This window comes from Spodoptera frugiperda, chromosome 22 (genome assembly GCF_023101765.2).
Source record: "Spodoptera frugiperda isolate SF20-4 chromosome 22, AGI-APGP_CSIRO_Sfru_2.0, whole genome shotgun sequence".
In the NCBI taxonomy this organism is placed as follows: Eukaryota; Metazoa; Arthropoda; class Insecta; order Lepidoptera; family Noctuidae; genus Spodoptera; species Spodoptera frugiperda.
Window position 1 is genome coordinate 6,838,336 of NC_064233.1, and position 24,973 is coordinate 6,863,308.

The 24,973-nt window shown below is 37.6% G+C and overlaps 2 protein-coding genes and 1 long non-coding RNA gene across 11 annotated transcripts in view; 2 read left to right on the forward strand and 1 right to left on the reverse strand.

Moving 5' to 3' along the window:
• Positions 1–24,973, forward strand: part of LOC126912125 (uncharacterized) — a 161,201-nt gene that overhangs the window by 112,613 nt on the left and 23,615 nt on the right. The window lies entirely within an intron of this gene.
• LOC118279672 (WD repeat-containing protein 7) overlaps positions 1–24,973 on the reverse strand; it is a 111,843-nt gene that overhangs the window by 43,791 nt on the left and 43,079 nt on the right. The window lies entirely within an intron of this gene.
• On the forward strand, positions 13,661–15,679 carry LOC118279656 (pupal cuticle protein PCP52-like). The gene is made up of 2 exons (XM_035599347.2): positions 13,661–13,817; positions 14,795–15,679. Exons 1-2 carry the CDS (start codon positions 13,806–13,808, stop codon positions 15,635–15,637), a joined length of 855 nt encoding a protein of 284 aa, XP_035455240.2. The 5' UTR covers positions 13,661–13,805; the 3' UTR covers positions 15,638–15,679.

The following is a 24,973-nucleotide window of genomic DNA, read 5'->3' on the forward strand; positions in this document are numbered from 1 at the left end:
ATGGGCTGTTTAAAGGTTCAAACGACGTAAATGAACTCTTCAGATTTAATGTATTAGGTTATTACGTATTGAAGTTTATTGTTAAATATTAGATTTTTGATAATGACGTAATAATAAAATTTTCCCCATCCACTATTTCTTATTTGGGGATTTTTTTATGGTATAAGCCGGTAAACGAGCAGTCGTATCACCTAATGGTAAGCAATCGCCGTCGCCCATGGACACTTAAAACACCAGAGGCGTTACAAGTGCGTTGCCGGCCTTTTGGGGGTTAGGACTTTAAGGGTTGTTGGGGAATTGGGGATTGGGAAGGGGAGTAATTGGGCCTCCGATAACCTCACTCACACAACGCAAGCGTTGTTTCACATCGGTTTTCTGTGAGGCCGTGGTATTACTCCGGTCGAGCCGAAGCATGGCTCTCCAATACTTATGAATATTTTTAACCACCAAACACTAGGTATAATTTTCCAATTTGAAATAATAAGACATACGTGTCTTAAAAATTGTTTAAGTAATGAAATAATTGTTTAAATAACTAGTTAATTAAAGGGGTTTGAGTAACTTTGTATGGACTTGTGGCGTCATTTTTTTTTCAGCGGCCACCAATAATTTTCATGTTACTTTGTTCTGCTGTGTCCATTACACATATATGTTCAATTATTTTTATCCTAAGTTATATCAAAGCTGAGATATTTGAGTTTGAAGAATTTAAAAATGTAGTCTCTATAAATACTTCAATTACCGTCCTGTGTGAAAAAAAATCTTAGTTATTGTATATTATTAGAAGATTGATATTAGTTATTGGCTTTACTGTTTCTCGACCTCTCGTCTATCAATATGACGTTAGTATTGGGCCCTAGGAAATAATAAAAACACAGTATTATACCTTATTGCATTTATTACATGATTTTTAAAAACACATTTACATATTAACTTTCTTCGTCCATTTCGTTCTCAATGTCATGTCGAATAATGGTAACTAAAAATTGTGCCGGCGGAGTCAGATTATTTTGATATCTGCCCCATCCCATGTACCATATAATGGACATTATATGCGAACAGCAGCCTAAGGTCCGTTTTCCGATTATACATGAGCAATAGTGGCCCAATATTGCATCTAGCCCTTGTGCATCTTGCCCTTCCAGTGTTTCTACCAGAAAGTCGACCCATGAAATGTGTGACCAAAAAAAAAATTATGTAATATTTTAAATAGATTCATAGGTAGTCATACAGACCTTTGCCAAACGGGGGATGTACTATGCTAACTAGACACATAACGCTCTGTAATGTCTAAGTACGCATTTTTCGGCGGGTTTCCCCAAACCCCCCCCCTGGCTACGCCTATGGTCGTTATAATTATCCGCAAGTCCACGAGAGCTTAGAAGTGCGCCACACCATCGGCCCATAGATAAAGAGTGCAATAACATATAATAACTTCTTCGATTTCAATGACCAATATAAAACCAAATATCTCAGTTCCGATATGGTTTAGAGAAATATGACCATAATAGCTTTTAATCGCTGTATTCTGTTCTTTCATAATATTTAAGTTTCATTACTGGCCGCTCAACTTCAAAACGACGCCAACTTTACCCAAACCCCTTTGACCGCATGTAAACGTGTTGCCAAGGACACGGTCAATCGCATAAAAAACTGTGTTTAAAATAATATTATAAAGCCGCGCACTAGAATGTTATGCAAGAATGGTTGTATAAATGTGAAGAAAAGATTATAATCTTAGATGGCCCTGGTAGAGTTTAGATTAAGTGCACAAACTTTGAATTAGATACATCTAAAAGAAAATATAATACGCTAAACCATAACTTAAATTGGATATAAAAAAAATGGAAAGAAAAAGTTAAATTAATAAATTAAAGATGGCGCCGATCTGTCAAAACATTCCCGCCAATATTTGACATTTCTATAATAAAGAAGTTAAAGACAACGTTATTTAAAAATAAATTGCTTTTTCTTTTTCACCAGAGATGTGCTGTACGTTGCTGTGGATGCGTTTGGTTTCCACTAATCATATTCATTGGTACACGGCTTAACACTGGAGGAAACGGACTCAGCTAAGTTATGTTTTTTACATGGAAAAATGCAATACATGAAACGCACCCAGAAAATCATAGTGTAGGGCAACGTTTCTTAAAAAAAAAAAAAAAAAAAGAAAAGAACTGCCTAACATACACCTCCCCAATCCCAATAATCCTAGACGATTAGAATGTACCAGAAAGAAAATCTATCTAACTTAAGCTGCAGATCAAAACCTATACTAACGAACTAATAAATCACTAACCAATTTCAAAGAAAACGTATCACCGTACCGACAGAAATGGATCTTGCCTTCCCACAACAATTAGATGAGGTTATGAAACCGCCCCGACACTCGCAGCCAACTAAACAGATATAAATTAAACTAAATGGTAAATGTTGCCACGTAAGGACGCGTGCGCACCGGCTAATGTAACAAAACAATGTCGTAATTTAATGAGGTACAAAATGTTGGAGAGTCGTGCTGCGACACGAATGGGCTGATCCGACCAAGTGATTATTAGACTTTATAAAAACATGGAACTGGACCGTCGTCGGTAGAGGGCGCCCTAGACGGACATACAGTCTGGAGCTCCGGTTCGAAAAGCAGGAGTAGGAACGGGGTGGTTTTTAGTCGGTAAAAGTCTGATACTCCCTTGTGTCGCGATCCAAGGCGAGAGAAGTTATTGCACACAAAAAGAAAAAACCAGAAAGACGGACATATATCGACCAGATTGGTAATATATTAAAGAAGGGCCAAATTCACCCTTAACCGACGAACATGCATGAAAAGACTGATGACTGTTGATGCAGCGAAAGACTATGTGAGATTTGTAGCAATTAGCCAAATTTCTTCTTTGTAGTCTTGGAATATATCACAGCTTTTTTAAAACAGAGCCGAAGCCAAAAAAACAAAGTGTATCAAAATCGATCCAGCCGTTCTTGCGTTAACAACTAAAACATAATACCTTTTCATTTATTTAATAATACAGGCTATTTGAGTATATCTGCAATCCTTTTATCACGCAATAACTAAAATAGGCAAAAAAAAGATAAAAAATGTCAAATTAAATCTAGATACTTAGGTTGCACTTAGAGTAGCCTAGTTTAGTCACGTCTTTACCTACATTCTAGACTAGCAAACCTAGGTAATATCCTAGGTAATAGACGGCCGTATTAAATTGTTACGACAACAATTGAATGGCTTATACTTAGTATTTTATGTGTAGATATGTTAGTTTCATATTTGGGGCGATTACGCCTGTTAATCTTTTAAATATAACAATAATACTTAAACATGAAAAGAAATAGATTTTAGTTGTACTCTGTTCTTAACTGAGGCGGTAAAGAAAATTGTAGGCGGTTTCCTTAAAAAAATAATAAAGTTGTTGTAAATCAGTTTTAGAGTTAGGGTGCTTTTCAGCCAGAGATGTGCTATGTAGCTATACTACGAAGATGTAATAGCTAAGCTGTGAAACTACTACTAAGCTATGTAGCTGTGCGAGGAAGACGCGCAGCTCGAGTATGCGATGTATCTATAGTAAGGAAGCCATCCATAACACGCATCTTTCCATATAAAAAGCAGCTTAGCTGAGTCGATTTCCACTAGCGCTAAGCTGTGTACCAATGAATATGATTGGTGTAAGCCGAAGGCATCTACAATAACGTAACATAGCACATCTCTGGTGGAAAAACTCTCTTACAAGTGCTTTCCCTTTCCATTGACAAATATGTAACATTAGTCAGTAAAGTTACAAAGCTGCGGCGAACAAAAAGTGAAGGTGTCTGCCCACCCTTTACGAGATAAGGCAACGATAACAAGTCTAGATTCTAGATACGTAAGTAGGTAACCTAAATATGTACGCAGCATCCTAATGAGAGAGATAAACCAGTTCGCAATACATGCATAAGAGAAAGTGCCCGCAAATCTTAAAGCTGTTTTGTAACAATGCTGCTGTATACTCTTAATAGACCATTTGTATTGTATCTTGTCTTCTTATATGGGGAAACCTCTTATGACTTAATTTAAACCACATATTTGTTATCATCTTGGCTGACAATATACGAAAAATTAACGAAATAGACCCAATAGTTAAGCCTAAAAGTGCATTAATCTCTTTGAGTTAATTTGAACACTCTTTACAAATACAGCATTATAACAGCCGCGTCACATGTCCGTAACATTCCTAGACAACCTACAACATTACAGCTCTTCTGTGGTCAAGGAACATGGAGCTGTTCATACAGAATTTAATACTTGATTAATTTATTTTGTTTGAAAATGTCAATTTTCATATTTTAAGTTTTCGTTGAAATATTTAGTTGTATCATGCTTCAGTGGACTAGTATTGACGAGGTAGACCACCAAAAATTTAACTACAAATAATTCCACAACTAAAAACGCCTACCAAAATAACAATACTAAGTTACAAGAACGCAACTTGACACTAGACGCCTACACAAATACTAGCTGCAATAAATTCACTACAAACATAATGCAGTATTGAAATGTACAGGCGTTATTTAATAGGTTTATCACAAAGTAATTTTATAGAATAGGGAGCCAATTCTAATAATAAGCGATCAATGTAGTCTATGGACTTCCTCAACCGGAGCTGCGGACTACCTAACGGGTTTACCGAGGCTCCGGCTCGAAAAGCAGGAGTAGGCACGGGATGGTTTTTAGTCAGTAAGAGTCTGACACTCCCTCTCGCCTCGCCCAAGGATGGACGATTTTCCACCCTCAAGAAGAGGGGAAAATCATCCAATACCATCTCTCGCCTATCCCGGTAACCCGCTAGGTGGAAATCGCAGTTTAAAAATTTCAGGTTTATCAGAGAGCGCTGCTGCCCGGTCTCTGTCAAATGTGTAGTCCTTTAATTGCCTCTTCCGAAACTGACGGGAAGACCAGGGGTAGTGGCAATATATTATACTGTGACAGAAGGCAAAAAAGCATAAATCCTTCACCTTTAGAACAAAATAAAGATACATTTACTGTTACTCCGTTTAGTGCACTTTAAAGATTACAATCTCGAAAACTGCTAATCCGATTTACGTGATACGTATACTAATTGGTAGTTTAGCAAGTAAATTAGATTTGTGAGTCATATTTGCACGTATTTTGTAGATGTTTTTGGGTAACTGTTTGACGTGTTTAAAATATAACGAATTTGATTAAAATCACCAAGGTTCCGATGTTTTCATGGTTGTATCTACTGTAGATTCATACTTTGTTGAGTTGTAGCGGTTTCGGGAGGTTGTGGCGGGCTTGTACCAATATAAAAAAAGGGTTTTTTTTTCGAACATGGTATGTGGAAGAATCAATACTCATTGAAAAGAACTAATTAGACTATGCTATAGATAAAGTTGTCCTTACGTGTATACCAGATGGCAAAAGTCATATGTCAAAGTCAAAATTATCTATTTCAAACAGACCCGAAAGGCACTTTTAAACATCAAAAGGTGATCAGCCTGCCCAAGGATATCATCAGCACTACAGGATTACCAATTGTTTTCCCAGCTTAGGGAAGAAGGGGCGTGTCCAATGAACCCAAACTATCAATCTTTTTCTTTACATCCAAACTGCAACCACGTGCCACGCCCCCCTTCCCCCCAAAAAGGTGATTTATAACCACAAAAAACATCAAAACAAACGTTACGTAACAACATAACACACGCGAGACTCATCAATCACACACACACACACACACAGACACACAAATGTATATAGGTGCGCACGCGCATCTGACATTAGTATTACATCACGAGATCATCACTGGAGGTCGTTGGCCTCTGAGATCATCTGCCGGAGTTCAAGTTCAGCGGAAAGTAAGAGGTTTTTTGTAGGTATTGTGTTTTTTATTGAATGGGGGGTAATCAGAAGAGTAGGTATTTTTGTTATGGGGGGATCAAATGGAAGAGAGGGGGATCTAATCATACATCGACGGCCCATGACAGTCCATTGTCTAGACTACTTTCAAAGGTTTAGATTTCTGAGAAAAACTGGATGTTGTTGGATTCTTCTTAAATTAAAAACCGATTTCAGTTCATTTTAAGTGTGGGAGAGCCATGCTTCGGCACTAATGGGCCGGCTCAACCGGAGTGATACCACGGTTTCAAAGAAAACCGACGTGAAATAAAGCTTGCGTTGTGTGAGTCCAATTACCCTCCTTCCCAATCTTCCCAACTCCTGATTCAACAACAACCCTTAAATACCTAACCATTAAAAGGCCGACAACGCACTTGTAACACCTCTGGTGTGCATGAGCGACGGCGATTGGTTACCATCAGGTGATCCGTCTGCTCGTTTACCGGCTTATACATAAAAAATCTAATTCTTCTATTCTATCAGTCAATAGACTAAACATAACAGTTTCCATAAGTTTTATAAACTGACATAGTTACTAGTAATATTATTAGAACTTAAAACGGGATATTTACTCATCATCCGTGATCATGGCGCTTGCAACAGTGTCACAAAAACGAATAAACATGGTAAATATCCCGTTTTAAGTTCTTATGATAATAATAGTTTCCATCATATCGTAGACTCGTCTAGTACAACATCTTCGTGGATATAGCAACAAGGATGAGTCACTATACAACTACAATATACTTAAGTTCAACCAGAGGTTATCCACCTTCGAAAGATCAAGTTCACACGAAAGTGAACGTCATCTTTTGATGAGCCGGTTTCCAGTTTAAAAGGCTACTGTTTTTTGTTACAAATGTAATTGCTGGTGGTTTAAAAAGTGAAATGTTTTTGTGATTGATGGGAACAATGACGGGGTTTACCGGGGTCCGGCTCGAAAACCATGAGTAGGAACAGGGTGGTTTTAGTTAGTAAGAGTCTGGCTTTCCCTCTCGCCTCGCCCAAGGCGAGGGAAGTGATTTTTAATGATTTTCCCCCTTCAAAAAAGCCTTTGGAAATCATTTTGGTGTATTTCGTTTCAATTCTGTCTTATTTTGTTGTCACGTCACCTCTATGCTGTCTTTCCATTTAATCTGCGATTTACTGACTTATGTTTTTGGACTTCCACTGTAAAAAAATTGGTCCTTAGTTAGAAAAGTTGACTAACGGTGGAGGCATAAGCGAGAGGCCTTTGTTCAATGAGAACATCTATCAGTTGATAATGATCATGGCAAAACCAAACCAACCTAATGGTAAGCAATCAGTATCGCTCATAACCACCTGCAACACCAGAGGAGTAACAGGTGCGTTGCCGGCCTTTTAAAAAGGAATACGCTCTTTTCATGAAGGTTTCAAGGTCGTATTGGTTCGAAAATACTGCCGAACCATGGTCTTTTTATCCATTTCTTGTCCATAGTTGCAATAATATTTAGGAACGTATAGGACATTTCCATAATAAATTAATTGAACAACATGTCCACATATTATGCACTTCGGAATGTTTACTTTCAAACAACTAATTTGAATAAAAATATTGTTCAACCTTGACTTTTACAGTTTTAGATATTTCTGTGACTAAGAGAAGCTTAATTGTAATTGTCGATCTCTTTGGTGCAATTTATAATACTGTGATAATAAAAATATATATGTTTGTTAAGGAAGTTACAAATTCTTTTCCGTAATAGTGGTCCAACCTATTAAATGGAAGTTTCTAGTGCAGCACCCATTATTCACCAGCGATATTATGAATCCTAAATAAGAAATCCGTGGCGCAGTGGCCCGGAGGGATGTCGTGGTGGCCGGGAGGTTTAAGATGCCCGCTTCTCATGTATAAGAGTGCGTTAGAAACCTACCAACGGTACCAATGTGACTTTTTCCGAGTTATTTAGCCACCAACGATGAAGGAAATATAGTACTCCCATCATGTAGCTTTTTGCTAGAAACTCAATATCAGCCACAAGACGTCCACTGCTGAATACAGAACTTCCATCATCCCATGACCGCGTCATAACGGTTTGCAGATCGATTGATTGGATTGAGACGGTGAAGGAAAACAACAGGAGGAAACTTGGGTGGAGGAAGCCATTGGACTATTGACAAACGGTGAAAAAAAAACATCACGAGGAAACCTGGACTTATCATTTCTGATTAAAAATTTGATATCGCTATCCCGCATTGAGCAAGCGTGGTAATTAATGCTTATATCTTTTCCGAGTACGAAGAGGTCTTTGATCAGCAGTGGCCACGTATAGGCTGATGATAAGAAACACAAATCGAAAACCTAATCATATATTCCCCCTCTTTACCATACAAGAACGAAGACGAAGACGCAGTTTAAAAAAAATCTATCATGTTAGTAGGTGGGCACCTACAAACATATTTAAAAATTATTCAATAGTGATACGGAAACTGGCATTACCAATGAAGTAATTACCTATATTGCGACCAATAAATATTCTGTTACAATTTATTTTACGACTTAAATACACCTTTGGTATTTAGTATTTTTTTCTACCCAGAAATATGGCTAGACAATTTACATATTTTAACAACAATTCCTGTTGGGTAAATGCGTAGCACACAGTACACAGTAGTGCTGATGTCAGCATATTTACTGGCACTTTAAAAAATGTCTGGTCTTAAAAGAAGAGAAAGACGATTCTCAAATCGAGCGAAGTATAAAAATTCATATCATAATCAGTCCATCCGTTCCTGAGCTATGATTGTACAGACAGTGTTACAAGATTTTTGCGTTGTGGCGACAATCTTGAAGACAAGGAGTTATAAATCCGATATCACTTAGAAGCCTACTAAAGTTATTTTCTATATTAAAAAATCCATTCTTTATAGTATCAAAAATTGGAATACTTCAAATGCAAACAAACTTTCACAGGAAGGAGGAGGATTTTTCCTGAAGGAGGAGATTTCACTTCCTGTGAAAGTTTGTTTGTGTGTATATTTCTCACCCAATCACATCAAAACGGCTGAAGGGATCGGCATAACATTAAGGAACAGCTTTAAATTATGATCTGGAATAACACATAGGCGAATTTTAACCAACGAAAACTTGGGTGAACCCGCTAGCAGAAGTTAGTTTATCAAAATCGCCAAGCTTGGCAATTGGAGACGATCCAACGCCAGCCGTTGTCGGTAAAAGACTATGAGAAAGTGAAGTTATGCGTTGGAACACCTGCTATGGCAAGACAAGGACAGATGAACTTAAATATCTCTTGTTGATATAGGGCACTTGTCATTTAAGGGCCGTTTGTGGCCTTTTTTTTAAAAAAGTCAGTTAAGTTGAGAATAAAGAAGAGTTGGGTTCTGTATAAAATTAATATTGTGATTGTGAAAATGCTTTTTTTATGGTATAAGCCGGTAAACGAGCAGACGTATCACCTGATGGTAAGCAATTGCCGCCGCCCATGGACACCCAAAACACCAGAGGCGTTACAAGTGCGTTGCTGACCTTTTGGGGTTAGGAATTTAAGGTTCGTCGGTGAATCGGGGATAGGGAAGGGGGTAATTGGGTCTTTGGAAACCTCACTCACACAACTCAAGCGTTGTTTCGGGCCGGTTTCCTATGAGGCCGTACCAATCGTGCCAATGCATTATTTTTTTACCAACTAACTAAGTAGGGTTCTCTTTTCACCCCACGGAACCCTAAACACTTACACTGTTGACATTTAACAGTAAACCAGATGAAATTAAACGAGATACCCTACACATCCAATTTTCGTCCCTACCACAAGACAAGAGAGATCAAAATGCATTACACAAAAATGCTTTAGTATACCATGAAGTGCCAATATACAAACATTCAATTTTCGTCCCAATAACAAAGATGAGAAAGTTCAAAATGCATTACAGGAGAGAGTATATCTTGACATGCGACTGTTTGTAACATATTAAGACAAAAGTAATATATGTTTGTTGTATGTACGTAAAGATAAATATTTAACGATCGCGTTGAAGTTAATATTTTTATTGTTATGGTATTACTGACATTTCGATATGACTGACATACTCCAGTACGGGTATTAATCGGTTTTCGTCAAGTTCCTGGTTGGAATGAGATGCTTTTCAATGAAAAACAGGGCAGGCAAGAGTGTAAGGTTTTTTATGGCATAAGCCGGTAAAGGAGCATACGGATCACCATAGTAAGCAATCGTCGCCGTCCATGGAGACTGGAGACACCAGAAGCGTTACAATTGCGTTGCCGGCCTTTTGGGGGTTAGAAGTTTAAGGGTCGTTGGGGATTGAGAAGATTGGTAAGGGGGTTATTGGGTCTCTGGTAACCTCACTCGGGTGTCTGTGAGGCCGTGGTATCACTCAGATCTACCCGGCCTATTAGTGCTGACGCAAGATGTGTGATACCAAAAAGGGTAAAAAATATCGATTGACATTTTGGCAGTTAGGTACCAAAATCTGAAAATAATACCACCCTAATAGGTATTACTTAAAACCTCAAATAGGTATTACTTACAATTAGTTACTTTAATTTTGTCAATTGCATAGAACCCGAAACTTCATGAATAAATAAACACTCACTCACACTTGCATTAGTTGCAACTATTCAGCGAATGAGGAAGTTATTCATGATAACTTAAAAAAAAAACCATCTTGAAAAATTTCATACAGTGCACGTTTCAAAAAAACTGTCACTCAACGCTGATAGATCAGATTCCATTAAAAAAATAATATCAACAACTTTTTAGGATTCCGTCAGAACTTGAAGGATACCAATGACACTTTTTTTGGAAAATCATCCATTGAATCTTCCGCCTTGGGCGCGGCGAGTGAGTGTCAGACTCTTACTGACAAGAACCCACCCCGTTTCTACTGCTTTACGAGCTGGAGCCCCGGTAACCCGCTAGGCAATCCGCAAAATTACTTATAGCTGAAATTCTTCTAAAATCATAATCTACCTGGATCAATCTAATTTTGGACAGAAACACAATGCTTTAGTATCTGACTAGTGCTGAAAATCAGAGCCGTGATTCGAGCCATCGTGTCTGGGCTACGGTATTTTAGCTGTACCCTTAGTACTAGTTTACTTTACGTTTAACGAAATCGAAACGAAACCGCATTCAGCGCTCTGATTGCTTGATTCATTCGCATCGGCCAATCAAAGCGCCGAACGCGCTTTCGTTTCATTTATAGAGCTGAGATATTTTCCTAATTTATACAGAACCATTTACTCCATGCACGTTTTGCTCCATTAAACACAAAAAACAAAAACCTAGATTCAGGCACTGGGCGTGCATAAACCGGTCTGCCAATGCAAATTATAATTGGAGCAATGCCATACTAAGTGCAGTCTTTTGTAAATTAAAATAAAGTTATTTTTTAATTAAATTCTCTGCCAAGAAGAATTATCTAGAGCTCGATTTAAAAATGGGTTAAAATCCTTTTATGTCAATTAAGATAGGGAAATGTCATTAAACGACTTCAAAAATAGGAGGTTCTCAGTTTGACTTGTATGTATGTTTGTGCGTGATTATCTCGGGTTTGGATGAAAGGATTTTGATGCGGATTTCAGCTTAGTATTTTACAAACTGAGGTGAAGATTCTAGGGATATTAGTTACCTTAAAAATAGAGGCGGTTAAGAAAGACGAAGACGGTTAACTTTGAAAAAAAAGCAAGTTATTTGTATGTCAATGGTCAAATGGGATAAACGATAACAGAATAGATTAGAAAAGTAAATGTATATGGGCATAATCAAAAGCTTTGACTTCTCCCGCCTTGGTCGCGGCGAGAGAGAGTATCAGACTCTTACTAACTACAAACCACCCCGTTCCTACTCCTGCTTTTCGAGCCGGAGCCCCGGTAACCCGCTAGGTAGTCCGCAGCTTCGGATAACCGTACAGCTGGATTAAAAATGCAAGTAAGCGTTGCGTGGCCATATTTGATGTGTGATTAGACTATTACCTTTGAAAAAAAAACATTAGATAATCTAAATCTAATCCATTAAAAGTAAATAAATCAAGTTCCATAATAACAGGTTCAAAATTAATGATAATGAATAAATGACGCAATGTATAATACTCGAAAATGATAAAGTTTGAAACAAGATGGCGCCCAGTTGTCAAACGAAGCTTCCTGCATTCTTCGCGCCCTCGTCCGACCGCCTAATTTGGGTACCGTGGACAAAAATGGGAGCCATTTTTAATTTATTGTCTATATTAACCATTATTTGGTGTTTCAAGTGCCATAGGCGGCGGCGATTGCTTACCATTAGGTGATACGTCTGCTCGTTTACCGGCGTGATCCATAAAAAAAATTGAGTGATTAATCAAAAGAAAGTTGTCAGAATAAACATAAAGAACTTATAATTTGAGGGGTGCTCTCGATTTCCTTGGGATCTTATCATCAGATGCTCACCAGGTGGCAACAGTACTAATTAGAAAAATAATACAGAACAAAAAAAGAATCACGCAAATTCGTCCATAAACCCCGACGTAATCGGTGTAAATACATAGAAAAAAAAAACAATTCAGAGCCAAAACAAAAAGGAGGACCTTTTTGAGAAGTTTGGTTAACAACTCACTAATTCTACTACTCACTCACTCTAAAGAAGAAGACAGTTAATCGGCACATCTTAAGAGTCAAAAGAATCCCACATCCCAATTAATACAATAAATATAATAACAAAATAAAAAACAAAACAAAAGAAATAGAAAAACAAATATTCTTGATCTTAATCTCCTGGAAGAAGAGTGACATACAAGAGGGACTCCATGATATAACGACTAATTACTAGAATATATAAAACAAACACAACAAAGATGTTTTCAAGCCTACAGCCCGCTGCTAGAAAAACAAAACGTGACTTGAAATCACATAAATTATCATCATTTAATTATTTCACTTTATTTATTGGAAACACTAGTTGTGCCCTGCATATTCACTTGTGATCTCAGCTATAAGGTATAGTCTACATTAACGATTTACTTTCTTAATAGTCATCTACAGCTTTTCGGACACCGTATATTTTCTTTTTTTTCATGGTATAAGCCAGTAAACAAGCAGACGGATCACCTGATTGTAAGCAATCGCTGCCGCCCATGGACACCCGAAACACCAGGCGTTACTAGTGCGTTGCCGGCCTTTTGGGGGTTAGAAATTAAAGGGTTGTTGGAGAATCGGGGATTGGGAAGAGCGGTAATTGGGCCTCCGGTAACCTCACTTACACAACGCAAGCGTTGTTTTAATGTCGGTTTTCTATAAGGCCGTGCCGTATCAGTCCAGTCAAGACAACACATTTGTGACCGAAGTTTCTTATATCAATCCCTTAAATCATTACGGCTACACGGGAATATTTTCCTTTTTTAGGCTGACATGTTCTTGAACGAAAAGTCACTAAAATAACAGAAGATAAAAGAATGATGTTTTTATTTCTTTTGTTTAAAAACAGATTATAACCCCCTATTCTATGATGCAGAGTGCCTAGCGGGTTACCGGGGCTCTAAAAGCGGGAGTAGGAACGGGGTGGTTTATAGTATGTAAGAGTCTGACACTCCCTCATCAGTCATTGGATGATTTCACCCCTAAAAAACTCCTCTTCTATGAGCACGTCAAAAATGATTTCAAACAACACTTTAGAACTACACACATACTTCTAATACTCGTAAAAAACGATTAACAAAAAAATATTTCAAAAAAAAACAAAAATATAACCTACAGAACCCAACATTCAAGACCCAATAAACATACTGCCTTAATGACTTTTTTTTTCGTTTTCATTTTATTCACTAGTAACAAGACTACGCCTTATCCCGTCTGCTCTATATTGGCTTCGTATAAATAGCATCGGATAGCCACCGAGAGCATCAGAAGTCATCCACACTCCTCAGGCCCAAGATGAGAGTACTGGTTAGTACTTTTAAATACTTTTTATTTGTGAAAAAGTGATTTTTGTGTTGTTTTGTGGAGCGATTGGGAATCGATAAGTATTTTATAATAATAGATCTTTGTGTGTTAATTTGTTTTGCGATATAATTAAAGAATGTTTTGGAAATTAGTTGGATATAGTTGTTAGATGAAGAGTAATTTAAAATGTTTATTAATCTCATAAAGATTTATTAAATATTTGATGTGTCAAATGTGAAAGTGAATTTGTTTGTTGTCAAGTTTAGCACTTAAAGGCTGAATTTTTTAATGAACTACACCACAGCTGCGCACGCGCCCTTGTCATTTATGTTCGGTTTTTCGAAAATTTCTCAGTAGTAGCACGGAGTATGGAATCGTATATACTGGGCGCGATATAGCCAGAATTTACTTATGGCAGTAGGCTCACCCCCATTATATAGGACTTATAACAAATTGTGATTACGTGCTGTAATGTGTTCTTCTGCCTACCCCTTCGGGGTTAAAGGCGTGACGGGTTTAAGTGAAGGTTTCTTTTTGACTAACTTTATTAAAGTGTTTTTGCTGCGCGTTCACGAACACCTAAACATTATGTACTCTAAGTAATCTTATTTTTTTATTTTAATACTGAAATAGACAAAACTATCAGATAGGGTCGAAGCTGCGGTCTACCTAGCGGGTTTACCGAGACTCCGGTTAAAGGTAGTATAGTAGGAACGGGGTAGTTTTTTGTCAGTAAGAGTTTGACACTCTCTCAACAAAGTGGGAGAAGAAATTGGATGATATTTCCTCTTAAAAAAATTGAAAAGTTAAGTCGTGGGTTCCTGTACAAAGAAACAGGCATTACTTAAACGATTCCTTAGACTGGGCCAAGTAACCATTAAATGACTCTGAGTACGACGGCTAGAGAAAAGGCTGATAGAAAGAAAGAAGGCAAAAACTATTGAATAACAAAATAACAACTATCATCATCTCTCTTACAGATTGTCTCCGCACTGTTCGCCGTCGCGGCCGCGGCACCATCAGGCCTGTACGCGCCGGTCATAGTACCAGCCGTCAGAGCAGTGGCAGTGCCAGCCGCCATCCCGACGATATCCCCGGGAGACATACAAGCAGCAGCCATCGACGCCCAAGTACAAGCCCAAGACCAAGCCCAGGCCGCAGTAGACAAAGCCAGAGAACTCGCCGAACAAGCCAACGAAAACATCAACGAGAAAGCCATCACCGACGCTACAACTGCCAACGAACAGAATTTGGAAGCTTTCTGGTCTGCTGAAGACAAGAAATGGCAAGCAGTCGACGCTTTGAAGACAGCTGAAGCCCAAATCGACGGAGCTGTCGCCAGCAACGCTAACAACTTGGCCAAATCTGCTGTCAGCGGTGTAGTTCCCTACGTAGCGGCTGTAGGACCTGTCGCTCCCATCGTAGCTCCCATCCCACCAGTGGTCTACTCAGGCTACATCGCTCCTTCAAGCTACTCTACCCAAACGCTGATCACCGGCCAAGAAATCAAGACTGAGATTAAAGAGGAGAACAAGGAAGCTGCCGTGAAGACCGCTGAGCCTGCACCAGCTGAGGCTGCTCAAGCTGAAGGTGAGAAGAAGGCTGAAGAGTCTCCTGCTCTTAAAGCTGCAGAGAACCTTAAAGAGAAGCCAGCCTTCATTGCTCAGCCTGTGATAGCTCCTATTGGTCTTCCCAACGTGTATAGGTATGATGTAGCCGTACCAGCAGTAGGTGCTGTCATTGGACAGCCGATCCTGAAGTATGCTGCAGTACAACCCGTTCCTGGAGTGTTTACTCCCACGTTTGTGAAGGCTTGGAAATGAATGGAGGTGGAATAATTAAATAATGATAATCTGACGACTTAATTTCCTTGTTTCATTTAGTACCTCCTACAGACGTCGTGACCTTTGCATATGCAGATGTTGATGCAGATTCTTATGATAAATAGGCAGATGATTGACAGTAGTTAGAATAATGGATATATAGTAGGTATTTGTTTTGAAATTGTGCCTGGTATAAGGCAATAGGCTCATTCTATTATATGGGACTTAAAACATAACAGGCAAAAAGTTGATGTTGCATTGTAAATATGGAAGGAGCTCCTTCAGGGATTAAAAAGCGTGAAGTTGCTTTTTCTGTTTCATAAAAGTTTTAATATTCATTCGCGAATCACACCCAAACTCCCATCCTCGGGAGTTATCCTCTCAATATGCAATTAAAATTGACTGCACGGTTGGTACGGTGGCTGGGCAACCGGCTGCCGCGTAACGTGTGGCGAGTTCGATTCCCGCACGGAGCAATTCTTTGTGTAAACCACAAATTGTTGATTCGGGTCTGGATGTCATGTGCATGTGAACTTGTATGTTTGTAAACGTACCCACGATACAGGAGAAAATACTATTGCGGGGCAAAGTTTAAAAAAATAGAAAACCTTTTCTCCATTAAAGTACGTGTCTTTAAATTGGTTCAAATTAAAACCAATTTAAAATATCGTACGTGCCATAATGTGCACCTCTGGCAATGCTAACTACTTGTCAAAAGAAGTAATTAGTTTACCAATATGTGTTGGCACTCAGTGCTTAGGTATGTCTAGTTGTCTAGACCTATTTGAAACCTGTCTAGTCATGAAATTGTCATGTCCAATGTCTGCGGTATGACTATGCCTAATGTCGCCACAACTAGTTAGCATTGGTAGAGGTGCACATTATGTTAGTTTAATATTAGAGGCGTGACGATATTTTAAATTGATTTTAATTGGAACCAATTTTAAGACACGTGCGTTAGTGGAGAAATAGCTCTACTAAATGATAAATGATATTTATTTGCAAAAGGTTAAAATGTAACTCTTTTACACGTCAATCAACTAGATGAGGCCGGCATTTCCTATCGGACTACTCTGAGAAGAAATGCCGAAATTCCGATACTAGTTTCGAGTCACAGAGGGACTCTTTATTAAACTACAAAACAAACTAGTAGACATTCTTTTTTCCATTAATGTACGTGATTAAACTGTGATTTTTAGTTAATTTAGTATTTCTCATGGAAAAAAATTAAGGCAACTGAAATGAAACAAAATATAATGTAGGAGGTAATTGTTTCGGACCGAGTGTGCTTGTTCGACCGGAGTGATACCACGGCCTCACAGAAAACCGAACCGCCGTATGAACGAGGTGACCGGAAGAATTCATCGTCTCTTCCCCAAATGGTCGGCAAAGTAATCAGTTTATTGTTGTTTTTTTTTTGTATGTACATACATTAACATCTTATAAAAAGTTGTGTGTATTTCGAATCAATATTTTTATAAAAAAAAAAACAAAAAAAAAATCTAGACATTTTCACAAATGTCATAACATTGCAAAGTGCCTGCGACATAATTATACAGCGTGCTACAGTTGCATCGTTTAACACATTGTAATGGTTACTGGTTGACCTTTACTGGTATGCGATATCAGTAATGATATTTATTATACAGGGTGTAGGTAGTATATTATACTTTTATTGTGATTCATTTTACGACTTTAATTTAAAAAAAAGTCGACGTGTAATATTTGCGTTGTGTGAGTGAGGTTACCGGAGGCCCAATTTCTCCCCTTTCCCTTCACAATCCTCGATTCTCCAACAACCCTTAAATTCCTAAAGGCCGGCAACGCCGCTTATAATGCCTCTGGTGTTTCAAGTGTCCATGGGCGATGCTTACCATCAGATGATCCGTCTACTCATAAAAAAGTAACTTTCTAAGAATTTGATCAGTTGTCAAGAACGTGGCTTTAGGCTCGATCTCGGAAGTAATGTCAAGTTTATCTTTATCTTCTGGGATAAAAGGCGTGACGTTATCAACTCTTAGACTAAAATTGACATTTCAAAAAACCTATTAACTGAGACAAGTTGTCAACTACTATTATACGATAACTTTATAAAGAATGAAACATTTTATTTCATACAATCTAAAACAATTAATATCAACTGACCCTAATTGGTACAACTCAACCTTCTTTGTACTACATACAGCAGATCAACCTACACCTTTTCACAAGTTCCTTTATTGCATTCTCAACTTTACTCTTTAGAGAATAAAGTCCAAAATCCAATGACGAAAATTGACAGATTAGAATAAGTTGACTTGCTGCTATGGCACCTTGATACCACAAATCAAAATAAATGACAATCGGTACGAATATGGAAGGCATTAATCATTACGAATGGATATCTTAATGTAATTCTATGTAATAATGCATTATATACTATATATGGGGTCGGGAATTACTATAGATGGCTATGATAGCGTTTTCTTGTAAAGAGGGGCTAGTAGCTAAGTTATAGGTACGATAAACCATTAATAAAATAAGTTACATTCTTAAAATCTTTGACATAAGTAAAGACATAGCTGAATTTTAGGTAAGTTAAAGTCAAAACTGGTCTTTTCACTTATGAAAAGTGATTTCATGTAGAATAAAGACATTATTTTGATTTTCATTAATCTATAAGTGACACCTTTTTTTTTGAACCGGAGGGGGGAATCATCCAATGACTTCTCCCGCTTTGGGCGAGGCGAGGCGGAGTATCAGACTCATACTGACTTAAAACCACCCCGTTCCTACTCCTGCTTTTCGAACCGGAGCCCCAGTAAACCCGCTAGGTAGTCCGCTCCGCAATAAGTGACATCTAACAATACAAATAAGGATTAAGTTTTGGTGCTATGCACTAAATAACTTTTATGCTAAAAATTAAGTTAATTTTAACAAAAGAAATGGTTTAGAGGTGAAAACGTCCATTATCCGGTCCGGGGCGATTCCATTGAACAGTTTTCATTCTTCTTCTTCATGTGAACTAACACAATGGGATCGCGATGTGTAACACTGAGTAACACAGACACAGAAAATATGATATTTTAAAAGAAAGGGAATTGCACTGTAAAGTCAAATCCTTTTAACACTTCAGGAAGTACCACATGAGCTATGTTTATGAATTAATTATTTTATTAAAAGGTTCTGCCTAACAATGTCTAGACCGCACCATTTCCTAGACTCCAGTGTAGGTTGTTAATCAATAAATTATAATTATTATATCTCGAGCATATGTCGCTAACTGTTATTGGGAATTCATGAATGCGTAATAGTAGCACACGCCCAGTTATAGGGTGTTGTGTTTTTTATATAACAATTAATTTAAAAATATAAACTTAAACTTGCAAAGTTTGTAAGAGAAACTTCAGATATCACTTCATAGTATAAAACAAAGTCGCTTTCTCTGTTCCTATGTTTCTTTGTAAGCTTAAATCTTGCGGTTTTTTAATAGACAGAGTGATTAAAGAGGAAGGTTTATATGTATAATACATGCATAATATATCGCCATTGCACCCATGCGAAGCTGGGGCGGGTCGCTAGTTCGTCATAAGATAAAAAAATTAGACAACAGGACCCAGATTTCATATACGATACACAAACTACTGACAACGGAGTAGTATTTAAAATATCTTTATCTCGTAATCACAAAAAAATATTAGTAAAATTCTTAAACATAGTTACTTAAAGCTTTCTCAATTTCCTATACCACACAATAGGTGTAAAGAGAATACCATTGACATGCGTCAACAAGCGAACACGCCTAGCTACAATACACTACTACATTCAAACAACTATGTCACAGTCACTCGTGGAAATCTGACTTTTGAAAAAGATACTAAATTTCAAGAAAATAACACTTTTTTCCTCTAAATCGTCAGTTCCGATTAAGTTATTTTTTTTAAATTATTATAATTTAACATAATTAGACTTCCTTGTAAACAAATGAGCAATCCAGTTGCCAAAATCCTAAACTATTATAAGACGTAACGTAACGTCACGTCAGACTTTCGAAAAGCCGAAACAAGTTCACCAGTCCTTGCCTGACCCGGGAATCATACCCGAGACCCTTTGCCCGGTAGTCGCACTTGCAACCACTCAACCAACGAGGCAGTCTAGAGTTGATATAAGAGTCCAGAGGCAGTCAACTATTATAAGATTTTTTTATAAATTTAAATAAAGCTCGAGGCATTACTCGTTTCGCGGATCAAACCAGAAACCCCTTTCTCGGCAGTAGCATTAGCGACCACTTGACCAACGAGGCGGTAAGGTCAAATATATAGATAAAAAAATAATTAAAACATGTTCACGGGCTATAAAAGTCATACTTGGAACATTATAATTATGCTAATGCATGCATTCATTACTCTAATTACTTTTTTCAACAATGTCATTAGTTCTTTTTTTGCAAATTATTAGACATTTTGCAATTTACCTTGCAGATTTTTGTAGCCCAAGTCGTAAACTGTGTGTCTTCAATAACTCTTTTAAAGCTTGAAATTCATTAATGTTTTACTTCAATAGCAAAAATGGACCGGTACTGAGCAATAAGCCTTACACGAATGGACCGGCTCGACCGGAGCGATACCATAGCCTCAATTACCCTCCTTCCCGATTTTCCCAATCCCCATTCCCTGGGCGGCGGCGATTACCGCCGATTTTACCATGAGGTGATACGTCTGCCCGTTTCCCGGCTTACATCATATCAAAAAAAAAAATACTACTGCTAATTTTTTTAAGACTTTATTTGAAATTTTGGATCCAGATTGTTAAAAAACCCGTTGATTGATAGACAATACCTATGGCACTAAATCTGCCAAAGAACTATTTCGTTACCCAAAAAAAGTCAAAGTCAAAATTATTTACTTCAGATAGACCGGCACCGAAGGCACTTTTCAACCTCAAAGCAAATATAATAATATTAATAACGTCTATCTGTCAGCCAGTCCTTTAGTGAAGCTTTTTGCTCGTTCCAAGGTGTAAATTCCTGTGGAGGAGAACGAGCAAGAAACTATATAGGTTACTCTCAGTCAGGTTCACAATAAAATTCTTGGTTACATAGATAGAATAAAATAAAATAGTAATATTACGTCCTACTATATCATCTTACACTACATACCAACTACAAAGACCTCTGCTGACCACAGAAATACCAAACACGGTACAAGCGTCCACGCCCCACTTAATCTGCTACGTTCCATTGTGATCTTACCGCATACTTCCACGGGCGGCGCCTGCGCAATTATTTTCGATTTAGCTATCAATAAATCGATCCTTTCAACTCTTGAGTTGAACAAGAGACAGATTAATTTACAAATTTAGTTTTTAGATTGAAATTCTTGAGTGGGGTTATTATTTTTATTTGTTTACTGTTTATAATTAGTGGAATTAGATTTTGATTGTGTTTTGTTGACTAAGAGGTACTTTTAATTATCTGGTATTCTGGAGTTGCGGACTGCCTAGAGGGTTACCGGGTCTCTGACTCGAAAAGCAAAAGTAGGAACGGAGTGGTTTTTAGTCAGTAAGAGTCTGACACTCACTTGCCTAGCGCAAGGCGGGAGAAGTCATTTCAAGATTTTCCCCCTCAAAAAACTATCAGATATCAGAAAAACATTAGTAATAACGACGACTTTCAGGATTGTAGATAATTTATCCGGATGAAAAAACTATGAACAAACCAAATTTTGAAAAGAATTATTTCTAAACTTAATTGAAAAACGCGTAGAAAATTAAATAAGTGTTTACCATAAATTATACACATAAAACAAACCTAAATTACAATACTCAGGATCGAAGCGTAGAAATCAACTCACGCGCAGCGTTCACGCACGATCGAGTATCACCTGCCTACAGCTGACAGCTACATCTTTGGTCAGTATTTATCATTCGCTGCGCCTGCGTCTACTATGTCAAGATCAACGGAAACTGGACAGTAACTGTGTTGTATTATTTATAATAATAATATAACATTTTCAGACTAATTAATGTTTTTCTCATAGCAGTAATGTGTAGGTATTATTCTTTAAAGGAGCAAAGGAATGATTTGGTTTCGATATTTTTTATTTATCGTAGTAAAATAAATTATCGTTTAGGAATCTGGTTCTCAACTACAACTACAAAAAATAGTACTCATATCTATTAATTCAAGATATACGGTACCACATATATCAATGCAATTTCAATGCAATAAAATATGAATAATGATTCAAAACCATACAACCCCAATCGTAGCTGTTAAAATAGCATTCAGAGTACGGAATATAAAGCCAAACTCAATACTATTTAGTTCATTCAATATCCACGCAATACGGATGCAATAGGTGCAACAATATATAGGTACGACAAAGGATCGAATCTGAATCCACATTCAAGAGCTAGACAATAAAGAACCAAAGAGACAACTTACCACATCACATAAATAAAAATCCAAAAAAACTAAAAAATACTAACGAGAATTCAGAAAAAATACTTTGTACAATGGCATAACGAGCCATAATGTGCACCTCTGCCTACCCCTTCGGGGAAAAAGGGCGTGACGATACGACAACGAATTCAGAAAAAACGATTGTCTACTCTAAATAATGTGCACCTCTGCCTGCCCCTTCGGGGATAAAAAGGCGTGATTGTCTACTCTAAATACAAACCCAAACTATCTTTAAAACAGTCACGTTTTCCAACTACTAAACGCAAACAAATTCAAATACACATTTGCATACAAAAAACTAATGCATCCGGACGTTTTACAGACGGTCTAATTTCGCAACTGTACCGCTACATTGGGTAAGGTTGAAAGTGATATTATACTCGAAACAGACGAATATATATATGTTTGTTGAATCATAACATTTTATGGGGTGTCAGCAAAGAATGTATTGGTCGCAAGCGTTGTTTCACACATTTTTTCTATAAGGTATCACTCCGGTCGAGCCGGCCCATTAGTGCCGAAGCATGGCTCTCTCATACTTAGAATTAAACTGTAAGCTCCAATCCACCAGCTAAGCCTTGGGACCGTCCTACGTAGATGAGGCTCATAGTCCAACAGTGGACTCTCACGTGCTATTGATGTGATGTGGCTGACATTGATTTTGATCTCTTTTAATCCTAGAAGGAGTAACATATTATTATAAAATGTAACAGCAACTTTTCATCAGTAAAGTTGTGAGGTTGTCAATTTCATTGAAAAGAGGATGAGTTTTTTGCCATTTACCAGAGCGGAGTAACTCGCTAGGTAGCTAGCAGGTTGCTGGGGCCCCGGTTCCAAAAGCAGGAGTAGGAACGGGATGGTGTTCAGTCAGTAAGAGTCTGACACTCTCTCTCGCCTCGTTTACGGCGGGAGAAGTTTTTGGATGATACCCCGCCCCAAAAAAAACTCCGTGCTATTACTACACAATTTTAGCAACATCAAAAAACCCCAATGATACTATAACCAATTTAAAAACGAGAACCATGAACCTTAAGTACATTACTGAATCATTTCTCCCTCAATGTAATTCGGAGCACGTTGCAACCGAAACCGGGTGATTGGGCCAGTATGTTATACCTGTATTATGTCATAGTATGTGTTTTGAATCAGTATAAGGTAATTTGAATATATTTCGACTGTTCTAAGTATGTAAGTCATAGTTCGTAGAAGTTTTTAAGGAAAAAAAACTAGAGAAATGAGTAATTTTCTGTTTTCTTATACCTGAAAAATTGTTGTTTTAGATGAAACTGTGTTTTCAGCAGTTACATTTCTGTAGTGCTACTATTATCTACAGCTGGTTAAATGTGTCGCGGAATTTTGCTTATGAATATGAGCCCCTGGCGGAGGTTGAAACTAATCGAGTTCCTCGTAAAACGTGAGTAAGCCGAAAACCAATAAACTAATTTTGCAGTCAAAGTCAAAGTCAAAATTACTTATTTCAAATAGACCGGGAAAGTACTTTTGAACGCCAAAGCAAATATTATAATAGGAAAAAAATTCTATCCGTCGGTCAGTCCCCTAGTGAAGCCAAAGTGTAGATTCCTATGGAGAAGAACGAGCAAGAAACTCCATAGGTTACTCTTTTTCAATCAGATTCACAATACAATTCTTGGTTACATTGTGTCGTTGGTATCTCTTTACCACGTTTCGATTAGTCTACTTCTTTACCTAGGCAGAGAATCAAATAAGTCTCAATGGCAGTTACCCATCATGACCAATAAGTACAATAAATACCTAATCTAGAGATCCCGATACCAACATACCTCATAGTATCACCCCAAAAGCAACTTTAACATCAAAACACTAAAGTCGTAATTAAAACATCAATTACATTTATGCATCAAAAATATCACAACACTCCATTTAAAAAAAGACCTTAACAATAACACAATAAAGTTGCAATTACAAAAACATTGTTGACAGATAACATTTGGAGCCAAAATATGTATAATCATGGCTGCCAATCATTTAGTTTTTATTGACATATTGTCAAAGACACGGTCGTACAGCCAATAATGAAATTAGTTAAGGTATCTGTTCCACTGAAAGCGGCAAAGCGATAAAAGATATGGGCGACACATGACAGAAGTCGCACATAGACGATCGACGAACAAATCAACGGATGACGTCATACGTCCTACATATCGCACATGTGAAGCTTACAACCAATGATATAGCGGACCGCGATCGAGCTCGCCTAGATATTTCGAATTGAAAAGAAACCCGCCTGCAAAGGGCTAAGATTCTAGCAAATTGCTCTTCTGTAGAGGAAGCCTATGGCCTAGCAATGGATTGTTACACACTCTCTTTCTCGTTCTATTTATCGCTTTAGCGCTCTATTCATTTCGCATGTAAATTAACTAAAAATCACGGTTTACTCACATAAATTAATGGAGAAAAGCTCTACAGAAGGATTCTTCATCATGAGCAGCGTGCGCAGACGTGGCGACATCGCAGACTACGTAGTGCAGCCTTGCTTATGATGAAGAGTCCCTCTGTGACTCGAAACTAATAGAGCTTTTCTCCATTAATTTACGTGAGTAAACCGTGATTTCATCTTTATCTTGGCTAAAATATAGTTTATCGCTCTCAGTGGTATACAGGACAATTTTTTTGTTAACAATAACTCATACTGTTGTTCACAATTAAAGAATGTTAATGTGTAAATACCGGATGTTTTGGCTATGTAATGTCAGTTAAATAACAAGGATTTCTCTCTTTAGTTCGATTGAATAGTCAACAGCTATGTTATAGGGCAGTTTTTGATAGCATCATTAAACATCAACAGCCTATAAGTGGCCACTACTGACTAAAGGCCTCTTCTCAAGGAAGGTTTGAGCATTAATCACCACACT